Genomic DNA, 14,254 nt, shown 5'->3' with positions numbered 1-14,254 from the left:
TATATATATATATCAACCAGACTATTTTTAGGTCTTCAGCATCTCTATTTCCACATAGCCTTCCATTTGCTTAATCAATTCCATTAATCTTTAATTAACTCTTCTTCCTTTAAACCATTTTCTTCACTAATCTTGGCTACTTTGTCAATCTGGCCCCATTCTTGAACTCAGATAACTCTTGTTCTTTATTTGAAAAAGTTATCTAACAATTGAATTACATATTATATGTTGAATCAACATTCAATTTCAAAATACCTATTTTTGTCTTTAACGTGCGTTTCACAACTAAACTTTTTAAACAAAAATAGTTACTCTTGAACCAACTTATTGTTACTTTACGAAATTAGATTTAATGAAAATGAAAATGACAAATTTTTATGTGACTTTTTCTTTCTAATGTTGTTATTTATTTAAATGATTTTATTTATAATTTTATACTTCATTATATAAAAAATAATATCCAATTTTTGTATTACTTTTTATTTCAATTTTACCATTTTGTTAAACTATTTTATTTCATCGGTTGGTTTTTCAATTTCAAACAACTTTTCTCTACAGCTCCTTCATTGTTTCTTTTGTTTGTGTCACCTCCTTCATTGTTCACTCTACATTAAGCTTCAACTTGTTTATAGCTGAATCATTGTCATTTTAATTTTAATTTTACCATTCTGATCAATCTCACCACTGTGCTTATCATTGTTTGATCTTACTGGTAAATTAGTTAACTTTCTATTAGAAGAAACACCTTGTGATATTGCTTGTAGTTTTTCCTCGGAAAGTGAAGTTTTTGTTCCATTTAATGAGTTGCAGCATCTTCATCTGTTCCAAAATTCCCTAACCATTTCCCGTTATGACTCTGCCTTACCCCTTTAAAAAACTTTTCTCTTCCACTATACTTAAAAGGTTAAGTCTAATTGACATTTTCAATGAAAATTGGTTCCTTTAGTTATGTATTTATTTGGTCTCCCAACATTATGCTATTGGTGAGGAAAATATATATATATATATATATATCTTAAGTCAAAAAACTAGATGTCAATGTGTATATATTAAGTCAACTAGTGCTCTTGGTCTGCCATATGAGGCTTCTTGCAATGGAACAAGTAATGTTTCCAATGATTGTTCTACTATGTTTCCTAATCCTATAATTTCTGCTTTAATTCCCAATTCCCATGTCACGTTGTGTTTAAAATTAGGATATGAATAAATCAAAATTATTTGTGTTTAAAAGTTGTTGCACATACTAATCACATTGAGCTACAGATACCACACAAGTGGTTTGAACATTTCATTTCATTTAAAGGTTTCTTAATTGGTTTGAGAACCAACATCAGCAATAGCAATGTGAGCCATCAAATCAACAACAAAAGCCATAAAGTGCGAATAAATCATCCACATAAGGAACTAATAAATGATATGATAATTATATACAAGAGATTAATATTCAGTCCAAACCCTCCTTTCTAATTTCTAATAGAATGATTAACAAAACTCTAAAGGGAAAACCACTAGCAATTTTTTCGCCCATACCAAATACTAAACAAAAAAGAGATAGAAAACAGAAGCTTATCATCACTGATATTTTAAATCTATCTAGCAATTGTGTGATTTTGTCTAACCATCTTCACAATGTAAACTTGTTCTGATGTGTCTCAATGTACATGATACAAGAGAGTTGATCGAGTCCACAGACTCCATTGTTAATTTGGCTGTAGGAGAAGCATTGGTAAGGATCTGGAATGCTACTGTAAACAAAGATCCTCCCTCTGTATTTTTTTCTTCCTGCCTTGAAGTGATCACCATTGGCCTTGACTCGAGACCATCAGGAACAATTGAGAATCCTGAGGGAAGAATGACAAGATTGCTCGAATCACATCCAGTCATCACAGACTGAATACCAGTAATGTCCACAGGAGCATATACCACCATTGATTCATAGGAATTTGTGCAGCTATCTTGCAGTATCCACATATTGTTTTCATTTGATTTAACTGTCTGCAAAGTGAGATCAAACAAATCCCATATTTTACTTAGAACCCATGTTTTTTAAATGTAACTTGTATTTTGTTCAATGTGTTTTGTTTTTAACAGTGAGTAACTTACTTGGATGGTTACTGCATTGCCTCTGTCTTGTCCTTTGGCTAAATTTGCAATGGACTGCACACTCCCACCACTGGACATGATATCCCACTGTCACATTGATAATTGTCAACACAAACACCCCTCCAAATTCATATTCAAAAGTTTAATGAATATGCACAAGCAGAATAACCATAATATCATTTGATATATTACATTCTAAAAGTATATAGTAAAATATGATTGTATCACGGTTAAGAAAGACATGGAGATACGCTATATGATAGAACATTATAGTGTTGTTTGATTATGTAGTTGACCCAGCTTAGTAGGATAAGACTTGATTGTTGTGGTTTTATGACAGTGGCACAGTATTAAACATATTTTATATTGTTGGTGGATCCTTATTAAACTCTTCACATGATTATTCATCATATTGACCCCAAAAAATCCGATGAAACCGATAAAGAGAGTGGTACCTCAGTCCGACGAGCTTCATCCCTCAAGAAATCAAACAGAACATTAGGAGATATAGGCAACCATACAGAAGAAACTGCACACAGTATCAACCCAAGAGGTTCACCAGGATCATTCAGGTTCTTTCTAGAACTGACTCGTATGTCTTCACCTGTTTTACTAGTAACCTTAGTCCATGTATGGAGGCTTGAGGCACCAATAGCATGACAGAAACTCCATGTCATTCTTTGTGCCAACTTCAAAATGCTTTTTCTTCCAGCCAATGTAGCAACACCTAACATTTTGTTTTCATTACTAATCTATTCAGTGTACTACTGTTTAGTATTTAACAAAAGAACCTTTCAATTATAATTCATTACTCACCAGTTGAATCCTTCATGGGAACATTTGTTGCCATGAAGAAAACTAGACGTTCGCATTGAAGTTGAAGGGTCGCTATCCAATGCCTTGCCCCAAAGGCTAAGCCACTGTTGACAATGGTGCGATACATTGAATGAACTGCACTCTTTTGGCACTCCAAGTGCTCCACCCATGTTACCTATTTAAAGCCAAAAGAAAACTCAATATATTCAGAGCCATTTTGCATAAACATCTAAGTCTCGACCACATAACAGCTGCATTTCATTTATATTATGATTCAAACTTAGGATTACAGATTACAACTCTTGTTTAAATACCATGGTTTTATTATCAGTATACTATGAGACATACTCAACAAAAACGGATATAGAACTTGAATTAATAATATACATACTTTGCAATGGCCGTTTGACTTATCCTCAATAATGCAACCGGAGGGGCGTTTTCTGCACTTGACGAGGGATGCATCAATGTTGTCTTCTACTTTGTCTATGGACACATCAACGATTGCCCATTGTTCACCACTCAACTGTTTGCAGTATCTCACAAAATATACTTCTCTAGTTGGTACCATTGGAGTTAGCATTTGTAGCTCAGCAAACATCTATAACCAATACAAAATTAAGGTTAGAGTTTTACAATTTCATGTCCAAGGTAATGTTCAGTGTCCACATCTCATTGGAAAAATGTTCAGTGTCCACATCTCATTGGAAAAATGTTCAGTGTCCACATCTTAGAACTTTCCTCCACCTATATATGTTTCTATTTCAATCTTCAACAACCTCATTCTATAAGTATAGTTGATTAAGTTTTTTTTGTTGACAAATGGTTGTTTAAGATTAGTGTTTGATGAAATTTAAAAAAAAAAAGTGAATTCTTAAAGATCCATGAGAAAATGTAGCTACCTGGTATTCATAAAGATAAAATTAATCTCAAATTTAATTACTAAAATATTAATTAAATACGATCAAATGACACAAATTCATATGATTGATTGTTAGCTATTATAGCCAACAAAAATCTATATTACTGGAGTGTTAAAATGATTATATGTATTTGGACCAAAAATAAATTTCTTTAAATCCCAACTAATTAGATATTAAATATTTTTAAAACAAAATATTATTAAAAAAAAAAGAACTATTCTCATATCCATATATATATGCAAGAAAGTAAAAGGTTGAGTTGGACCTAAATCAACTATACTCAAAAGACTTATAAAATGAGAGATAACACCGCTTTATAGTTACTATTCATGTTATATTATCGTCTAATATAAGATTCTTTAATAAAGGGAAGATAAAAACAACTTTTATATATATATTTTTTTTGGTTGGCATAGCCATGGGGTAACATGACATGGAGAGATAGAGAGAATATTCCAGCTGAGATGAATTTGACAAGATATGGAGGAGAAGAAAGTGCCAAATGTTCTTACTAAATGACATTGGACTTTTTGTACATTATGTATGTTTTTCAATATTTATGTGAAATAAGTAGATAAAGACTGTGTTTAAAGGAGGGAAAAAGTTGACAAGCACTTTCACTTCCGAAAAGAAGATTAATGCATGGGTTAAGAGTTAAGAAACCATAACTTCTACTATCAAAATCGTATGATTACATCACAATCAACTAAAACTTTTCTTTTTAAACCAATCATAAAGAATAAAGGAAACGCATGGTTAGTTAAACTTTTATTTTTTACATTAACAATATGATGTAACATATTGAATGATTATGAAGTGTTGACACTGAAAAATTATTTTACATCGTTAATCTTTGAACTCCCAAATATGCACAATTATAATGACTAATTTCTTGAAGTAAAGGAAATCTATTTTAGAGATTGACATCTCTTACCATACATCCTTCATCATATTTAAAATGTTTTATTTATCATTTTTATCTGTCTCAAATTCTCCATTAATATACTCTTATTTATAGTATTTCAATTCATCAAATTTATTAATCAACTATAATTAATAAAAATATTTAAATAAATAAAATGTATTTTATCATTAAAATCAACACAATACATTATTAATATCAACTAAAAAATTTTCTCGTAATTAAACATTTTCAATATTAGAATAAAATCTTCAACTATAGAAAATATATTTTTCTACAAATTTTTTTTGGAGGTACCACCATTTTGTGTTGTTGTCATGTTTTGGGCCACTTGATAAAATAAAATATCCGTACTAATAAATCCATGTATGAACTGTGGCTTTCGGATTTACAGCAAGAAATAAATTTTATTTAATACATTAGAAGTTAGAACTACGGAATGAAAACGACTTTACCCTCCAACTCCAATTTACCATGACTGCATAAGATTTTATCAAATCTTTCGTTAATTTATTATTAGGCCCATGCATCAAATTAATATTAAATATATATACTTACCAGTTGCACGGCACCATTGTTGTTAGAATTTTCTCCTTTGCATATAATGTCAACGGTTGCTGCCTTCGATATTAAACATGGAAACATTTCCTTCCATTGCTTCTGCAACAATATATAGCATAATAACTATCTTTTAACTACTACATGGCAAAAGGAAATTATTTTTCTAGTTTAATTGCAAAATCAATACAAGTTATACTTTCAACCAATTACAAATCATCTTTTGTGTAGTTTTTAAAATAGCTTTCATTAATTAAGCTCAATCATTTTTAATAATATATGACAAACATGATTGTTTCATGGTGTAAAAATAATGCATCAATTAAATAAAGAGTTTAATAGACATATATTAGCTAACTGTATAAAAGTCTTATACCATCATTCAATAAAAAATTATTATTTTTTCAAGTTACATTACCAAGTTTAAAATAATTTTTTAAAATATAGAATTTAAAGACTAATTTAAAAATCTATATAATCGTATTATTCTTTATTTATATGGTTAAAGAATGGATTATATATGCATTAATTTAATTTGTGTCTAGAAAACATTGAAGTGTTTTGGCGGAATATAATATTTTCTTATATTAAAAGTAAATTAGTTTACGGTGAAAGCGCATAAAGCACTTAGTTATAAAAGAAAATGAATATTTAAAAAAATATATATAATCATATTATTCATAGGCTCAAAAAACATATAAATTCAAAAGAAAAAATAATTCAATATATATGCATTAATTTGTGTCTTACAGCATCTAGAAAACATTGGACAATCCGAGGGAGATCTGAAAAAACAAGCCCTGTATCTCTTGAAGCTTCAATGGATCTCTTTGGTCTTCCATTATCTGAATTTTCAATTGCAAACTCTTTAATATATTCATCATAATTAAGTATTTCACGACCAGTTTCTAAGCTACGTAGCCATAATGGTTCACCCTTTGTAGCCATCTTTATAAGTTCCTCCATTGCTTGGTTTACTACATCCATTATCCTTGACTCATCAAGACCAAAACTTCCAGTATAAAAATCCAAACAACTTTTATTCTCTTGGTCATGGCTAGTAGAACATGAAGGGGACATTGTCCCTGATGCATATTTCCCTAAACTTGCTCTCAGTTTCTCTACCTACACATGTGTCAATTAAGACTGTAAATTTTCAATCTATATTGTGACAAATTTTTTTATTGACGTAGAATAAAAAAATGTATTGATGTATAATCAACCAAATGAATTTATAATAAACAAATTTTATGTCGCATCAATATTTTTTTTTCAAATCTCCAATTTTGTACAAAATTCTAAGTGAGAGATTGGAAAGTTGGATATTAAAAATATATAAGGACTTGTGGGGAGTTGAAAATAAGAGAATAATGTTATGAATAAGAGAATTAAAATTGGAATTGAATATAAAAATAAAATTAAGAATAGACATGGTAAAATAATAGTTGATCATTATTATGCTTATTGGTAAAAATTATATATGAATTATATATTTTTGGGTCTCTAATTTTTTTATAGTGTACTAAAAAAGTGGTGGTTTGAGTTAATTATAGAAATATTTAACCTCAGCTTTGAGTTTGACATTTTCAATACGTAGTTGTTGTTCTTCAGTTGGCATAGCACCATCTCTATTTGTGGTTGGTACCCCACAGTTTGGACAACAAGCTTTGTTTATGGTCTCTCTTAGGCTCTTGTTTTTCTCCCTTAGTTTCTCTATTTCTGTTTTCAACAATGAATTTTCATGTCGCTCTTGTATTGCCTGCAAAATGCAACATATATAGTGCTCAATATATATTATTGTTAAATTCAAAATATTTATTTTAAAAAATAAAATTGAATTTTTATTTTGACAAAAAAAAAAATTGAAATTGAGTTGATGAATAATACCTTGATTTGGGTTCGACGATTTTGGAACCAAAATTTAACTTGCCTAGGAGCAAGGCCTAATTGTTTGCTAAGTTGTTGCCTCTGTTTTTCATCAGGATGTGGTGACTCTTTGAAAAGCCTTACAATATTACATTCGTGATTAATGTTAGTTTAAAAAAAAAAATTCACAACAAGCTTCAATTCTTATATAAAAAGGGTGGTCCAACAAATAGTATTTAACAATGCAAACGCAAAGTACATCTTTTCAATAGCTATACCATAATCTAATCAAGAGGTATTGCTAAAAAAAATCAGGAGGGAAGTGGGGGGAAAAAGCACTTTGCAAAGGCATAATATTTATTTATTTAAGATATCAAATAAACAAATAAAGCAAAAGCTGTTCAATGTATTACATTTTGGCTTTTTCTTTTTACAAAGTTTTGGTTTTTAACTATGTGTCTTTTATTTTATATTTTAGTAAAGATATTAAATTTTATTATAATTAATTCACTTAATCAAATTTTAATTTCGAATTCAGACAAAAAAAAAATATATAACTTAACAATATCGACAATTTATTAACTGAACTAAAACTTAAAAGTATCAATAACTCAAATAATAGAGATATTAATAACTTAAATGATATATTCCTCCTTTTATAACTCAAATTATATCAATAACTTTATTTGTGCACTTTATTTTTTTCTTAAAAAAACTTTAGTTTTGAGTAGAGATATCAATAACTTTTCTTATAAAGCTGGCATGCAAATCATATAGAGTATACTAGCTAAAACTTTGAGAGATAAATCTTTTTCATTAGCATCCTCAAATTAGTGGCTATGTACTTATAAAACTTACTCCTACTTAACATCTAACATGCAAACAGAAATTCATCACACAGATCGAGTCATTCTTTTATTCGAATAATCATATTCATAGGTATCTCTCTCAAGGAAGGAAGTACATAGTAATAATAGAGTACTGTGCATGTTAGGATAGCAACAACTAAAATAAGAAAAAAGTGCAACAAAATCATAACACTGAATTCTCAATGGTCACACTCGCCGATGATTCAAATATTCAATGATATTCTCCCTCTTCTCATACTATTATTTGCCTGTTAAATTATTACTAATACACATTTGTTACAAAATTATAAATTATATTAATTATATGTATACATTTTTTTACAATATATTACTATAGTACTACTATATTAAAAAATTATTATTAAATAGTATTTAAATTAATAAATAGAATGAGACAAATTAAAATTATTTAAAGTGACAACTTTTATTTTTAATTGACAAAAACTTTAAAAGTGACATCTGACATGTACTATGATCTGTATTATGAAGGAGGGTATTAATTGTAGTCCAAACAAAATATTCATACGCACTACTCAAATCAAAATATAAACAAAACAAATACTTGTACTAAGTCTAAACATGTAATTACATTAATGATTATTGTATTCTAATTTCATCAATTGAATATAAAATAAATTTATTGATGAAATTAGAACTCAATTATTTTTGGAAATAATGGAAGAAAAAAATGATTTTATACTCACGCTTCCATGACTCTGATCTGCTGAGCAGTGTGCCTATGATATTTCTTCCTCTTTTTGTTCTTGTGTTTATTATTATTATTGTTAGTATCACCATCATCATCATCATTACCTTCACCTTCATCATCTTCTCCTTCAAAATAATCTTCTGATCTGGATTTTGTAGGACCTGAATTATCGCTGCTAATTATCTCCTCCACGCGCTCACCTCCCACGGTGCTCCCCTCTTCCCCTTCCTCCACCTCCATGTTACTTGTCGTCCCTTCACCCTCCGCCGCCACACCACCTTGCCGAAAAATCCCCGCCTAACACAAATATTATAATTCATTAATCAACAACATGAAAAAATGTCCTATAGGTAGTTGGTTTAGTGAACTAATTAAGAGACACAGAAGAAGTTTTAATTAAGAAAAAATTAATTAATTAATTAATGTAACCGTTAATTTATTTATTATTATTATTATTTGTGGATATGATAAAAAAATGTATTGAAGAAATGTGAAGAAGAAAAAAGTTAGTTAGTTAGTTATAGTTAGGATATGACTTACGAGGCTAAGAGAGAGAGCTGGAGAGGCAAGTGGATTATTGTCTGCACCCATTGATAACGTTGGTGTTGGTGTTGGTGTTGTTGATGAAAGAAGGGTGTGTTTTTTAAGGAGCATAAATAAATAATGGTTGTGTCATTTGTGATTTTGTTACATGGTGGTGGGAGTGGCTATTTACTATCTAGGCAATGAAGAAATGAGGATAGAGACGTGGAAAACAGGACTGCACAATTTAAGAATATAAAAACAAAAGTAAGGAACTCGCTTTCTTTATTTTATTTTTTTCTCATTAATTAATAGTTATTATATTTTTATAGTATCTTCTGTCTTAAATATATCATTTTTAGGTTTCTTCTTCTCTTTTTAATAAGATTTTTTTTATAATTATTTTTTATTAACATTTTTATAATTGTATTATATCTTGTAATACGAGTTACTATAAGTTTTGTTGTTAATTAAAATGTGAAGTGCGTGCTGGTAGGATTGATTGTTAGATGAGATGAAAGGAGAGTCAACACCCAACTAACATTTATCACTTCAATTTATGCTTCCAACGGTTTTTTACTTTCTCAGCTCGGCTCAGCTAACTTATCTGGCTAGCTTCATGGCTGCTTTCACCTTAACCTTTCAACACAAGAAAAATCCAGAAATACTACTCATATACATTTTTTAATACAATTACTAAATTATGTTTGTGGTTCAACTCAACGCATTGATAATTCTAAACATGTTAGGTTTTTTTATACGAGATTTGATTTTGTGGTTATATTAATTACATTTGATTTTTTCAATTTAGACGATTCATCTCAGTTAATTAAACAGAAATAAAGTTGAAAAATTAGTTTTAACTTTTGTTCTTAAATATGTGATTTTATTATCGATTAGATTTAGATAAAATAATTTTTTTATAATGTGTTTGGATAAGGTATTTTAAAATTTTAGAGAAATTATAATTCTAAACAACTCAAATGCTTCAATTGAATTACTTTTATTTTTAAATTTTGTTGTTTGAATAAATGAATTGTTCTTTTAAATTTAGATTATTTTTTTATAAATTTTAAAAGTTTTAGGACAAAAATGGAAATTAAATTTAGCCTAAAATTGGAAATGTTTAGGGACTATATTGCAAATTTTTAATGACTAGTTTGCAAACAAAAAACATTTAGAAACTAATATGCAAATTTTGAAACATATAGAGTCAAAATTATAAATTTGAAATTTTTTTAGAAACCATTCCATAATTTATATTTTTATAAAGTAAAGAGAAAATTTGAAACTTTTAACCGATGATATTTTAAATTCTCTAAATTTAATTTTAACAAAATACTTCATAAAATCCATTAATTTTAAATATTCTTTAAATTTATTATCAGAACAAAGTAACTTGCATTGAAATATTTTAAAAAATATGTTCCCTAAAAATTTATCTCATTCAAACACATTTTTAAGTTTTTTATACGTTTTTTTTTACTATATTTTTTTGGAGTTAAAATCAATTTCAAACAATATATTTTCCATTGAAACAAAATCAATAGAAACTTTTTTTTTTTGAGTAAATCACATTTTTGAATCTTGAAATAAAAAGTGTCTGTCATGTCAAATTTATAAAATATTAAATTACTTGATCAAATTGTTTAAAATCATTTAGGATGTTTTCTCTATCAACTATTTTATAGAACTTTTTATCTATGACTTATAAAATTCAAAAATATTTTAATTAACATTATAGAATTTGAGAGAATGATTTAAGACTTTATAAACTTAAAGTCTCAAATTAATTGACAGTTACGATTTTAATATCTAAAATGTTGATTTAGTTAAAAATAAAAAATTTGTTACAAAAATTGGCCTTCCCGAACTATAGATTTTACTTTTCCCATAGTATCCATTGCCACTGGCCAGCATAACCTAACGGTCATTCTCACATAAATTGACCATTGAATGACAAAAAGAAAATAAGAGAAAACTGTGTAAGCCGATTCAGCACTAGGCCCATAAGGAAAAGGACATAGCGAATCAAACTCACACCTCTCGGGCTTGTCTGCAATTAGTATAACCATGTCTTATTTTTCAATTTTTTTCTTTTTATATTTATTTTGATCTTGATTATAATAAATTTTTTGGAATTATTAAAAAATATATTGAAATATGTATGTCAAAAAATAAATATATTTAAATATAATTCTTTTAAATGACAGTATTTTGTAAAAATATTTGTTTTTTTAAATGGGAGATATTAACAAGTGCGTATTTATTACATATCTAAAAATATAAGGTGCATTAAAAATGTGTTTTATTTTTTAAAGTTTAAATTTTTTTATTTTCAATATAAATTTTTTACTTTTGTATTATTAACAAGTATTTTAAAGGTACTTATTTTAAGGGTATTTGTTAGCACAATTTTTTTTCGTAAATCACCATAAATAGTTGACTACGGAAGGGATAATGTATAGTAGGTGTTAGGGATGACAACATAATTCTCATATATGGGTACTTATCCGAACTAATTTTAAATACGATAGAAAAATTAATTTTGAGTGAAATTCATATCAATTTTATTAAGCTTATTTTTTATAAAAAAAATAGTGTTAATCTTCATTAACTTTAAATGACTAAGTACCAACGTAAGTTTTGTATTTGTCTCAGTAGAAAGTGCTAGACTTTTAAAATGCGACAAACTCGTTGAAAGAAGTATTTATGTTTAGTGTTTGACAAACCTCAAATATAATTAACTCTAATAAAAAGAACTTATAAAAAAATTGAATAATTAATATTTAAGGTAGTTAATGTACACTGATAAATTTTAAATATATTATTTCAACACTTTATTTTTTATTTATTTTTTTATTTATGTCATATTACTTACTTTTTCTATCTCAATATGTAAAAGAGGTGATTGGATCTACGCCCATAATTTTTCTAATGAATATGTGAAAAGATACATCAATTGATATAATGAAAAAGCCCATACTTTTTACTTTTATCACTATTATTAAAAAGGTAACATTTAAATAAAATTATTAATAAACTATCATTACTATTATTATTATCTTTAAGAAGCCCATACTCTGTCTTATGAAGAGATTACTCATGGGCCTACAGTATTTATTATTTATTGATACAAATGCCGCCACAGATCAACTCTATAATTAAAAGTTTTGGTGTCATGTGGGTTATGATTGAGTTTATCTGCAATTCCAACCATGGTATGCATAATGCTTTCCTTTTTTCCTGCAAATTTTTTCATTTCTTTTTTATTATTTTTGGACAAAAATTTCCTTCGTTTTGGTGGTTGGGATTTTGGAATGGTAGATATATTAACTTGAAGCAATCACATGATTGGAGCACAAACCCACTAATAGAGAATAACATTAATTGATCTGAGGTTATTTATTCTCACACCTCTTGTCGCTTTCTTGTAAAACATGTTTCTTTTTTCTATAGGCGTTAGTACATCGTTAATATTGGAGAATACAAACAATAAAGCTTATGCTTCATACAACCTAATAAAATGAAAAACAAAAGCATACAAATATAATTAGTTATAGACTAGCTAGCAACACATTGATTAGTTAGAAGTACATACTATCTAACAATGGAGCTTATAATTAAGTGTGTAACTTCCAACACGACACGTAATTGAAGGAAATTGACAAGCCATATATAAGACAACAAAATGATACAAATCCACGTTGATGTTTTGCATTCTTTCAAATTAAGCTAGGATGTAAGATTCTGTATAGTCATTACTAAAATTCAAATTCCTTTCATACAAAAATTTGACAGACAGATAGCTTGGCCTTGGAAGAGTAGATGAAAGAAATTAAGCCTCATGCATTAATATGGAAACTAAAATAAAAGCTATATAGCTAACACCAAATAGTACTACTGTGTCACATGTGATGTGACTATATTATATTATTTTAAATGAAATAATGGCATTGGCAAACTGCAATTTACTTCCCATCTGGAAAAAAGGACTCGTAATTTAATAAGAAAATGGTTATCTGGAAAATTTAATATTCAAAGTAACAACAATTGATATATCAGAACATATATCATTTAATGTAAGTCTTTCATTAGACATACTTTAAGCCTTGAAATGAAAAGTGTTCATCTACAAACTACGTTAGGAACTGCCTTTTGTACAAGATGTTTGGCTCTATAACCTGACAATTAAACAGATATTAGAGAAAAAAATGATAAATGAGAGGTTGGACAGGAATAACAGAACATAATATGGATGAGTTAATACAAAAAATCATATGCTGGAATGATAAAAAAAAAAATGCAATTTCAAAAGTTTTAGTATTTTTGGGGTATTTTAATAAATTGCTTTCTTTGGGAAGATTTAAATCATTTAGTATTTTTGGATCAACAACTAACAATGCATTGCTAATTGGCTACTACTAGTTGTACTTGAATTCATGAATCCTCTTTTTTGTTCTTCTCATAAACCAAATGTCTTTCAATTCCATTAGTAAGAAGACACTACAAACCTCAAGAACAATTTCATTCCTTTTCAACCTCTTCCCTCTTTCTCCATCTTCCTACCACTCATTCGCCAACCAACAATCACTAACCACCGACTGTTACACTTCACTTCTCCAATCTTGTATCGCTTCCAAGGCGTTAAACCCAGGGAAACAGCTCCATGCCCATTTCTGCCACCTGGGTCTTCCTTACAATCAAAACTTGGCCACTAAACTCGTCCATCTTTACAGCGTTTCCAACTCTCTCATAAATGCACATAACCTGTTCGACAAAATTCCCAAAGGAAATTTGTTTCTCTGGAATGTTTTGATTCGGGGTTATGCATGGAATGGGCCCCACGATGCTGCCATTTCACTCTATCATGACATGCTTGACTATGAGCTCAAGCCCGATAATTTCACTTTACCATTTGTTCTTAAGGCGTGCTCAGCACTTTCTGCAGTTGGAGAGGGAAAGA

The 14,254-nt window shown here is 28.5% G+C and overlaps 2 protein-coding genes across 2 annotated transcripts in view; one reads left to right on the top strand and one right to left on the bottom strand.

Annotated features, from left to right (window-relative positions):
- Positions 1–1,378: 1,378 nt before the first annotated feature.
- On the bottom strand, positions 1,379–9,501 carry LOC101512878 (homeobox-leucine zipper protein GLABRA 2). Its single transcript, XM_004486694.4, has 11 exons — positions 9,307–9,501; positions 8,762–9,063; positions 7,210–7,327; positions 6,887–7,081; positions 6,073–6,447; positions 5,323–5,424; positions 3,311–3,520; positions 2,920–3,094; positions 2,559–2,830; positions 2,104–2,190; positions 1,379–1,995 (listed from the first exon to the last, which is right to left on the bottom strand). The coding sequence occupies exons 1-11, from the start codon at positions 9,418–9,420 to the stop codon at positions 1,615–1,617; spliced, it is 2,331 nt and encodes a 776-aa protein (XP_004486751.1). The 5' UTR covers positions 9,421–9,501; the 3' UTR covers positions 1,379–1,614.
- Positions 9,502–13,360: 3,859 nt separating this feature from the next.
- Positions 13,361–14,254, top strand: part of LOC101513205 (putative pentatricopeptide repeat-containing protein At3g23330) — a 2,828-nt gene continuing 1,934 nt past the window's right edge. The window contains exon 1 of the mRNA XM_004486695.4: positions 13,361–14,247. Within this exon, the coding sequence (XP_004486752.1) occupies positions 13,765–14,247 (483 nt within the window). The 5' untranslated portion in view covers positions 13,361–13,764. The remainder of the gene's footprint in view (positions 14,248–14,254) is intronic.

This window comes from Cicer arietinum, chromosome 1 (genome assembly GCF_000331145.2).
Source record: "Cicer arietinum cultivar CDC Frontier isolate Library 1 chromosome 1, Cicar.CDCFrontier_v2.0, whole genome shotgun sequence".
NCBI classification, from domain to species: domain Eukaryota; kingdom Viridiplantae; phylum Streptophyta; class Magnoliopsida; order Fabales; family Fabaceae; genus Cicer; species Cicer arietinum.
This window is presented reverse-complemented; position numbering and strand designations above follow the sequence as displayed.

Coding starts and splice junctions, on each gene's coding strand:
- LOC101512878 (XM_004486694.4), bottom strand. CDS start 9,420: ATGCTCCTTAAAAAACACACCCTTCTTTCATCAACAACACCAACACCA. Junction 5,425..6,072: donor TCCAATGTTTTCTAGATGCT/GTAAGACACAAA, acceptor ATATTGTTGCAG/AAGCAATGGAAGGAAATGTT. Junction 1,996..2,103: donor GCAATGCAGTAACCATCCAA/GTAAGTTACTCA, acceptor CTCACTTTGCAG/ACAGTTAAATCAAATGAAAA.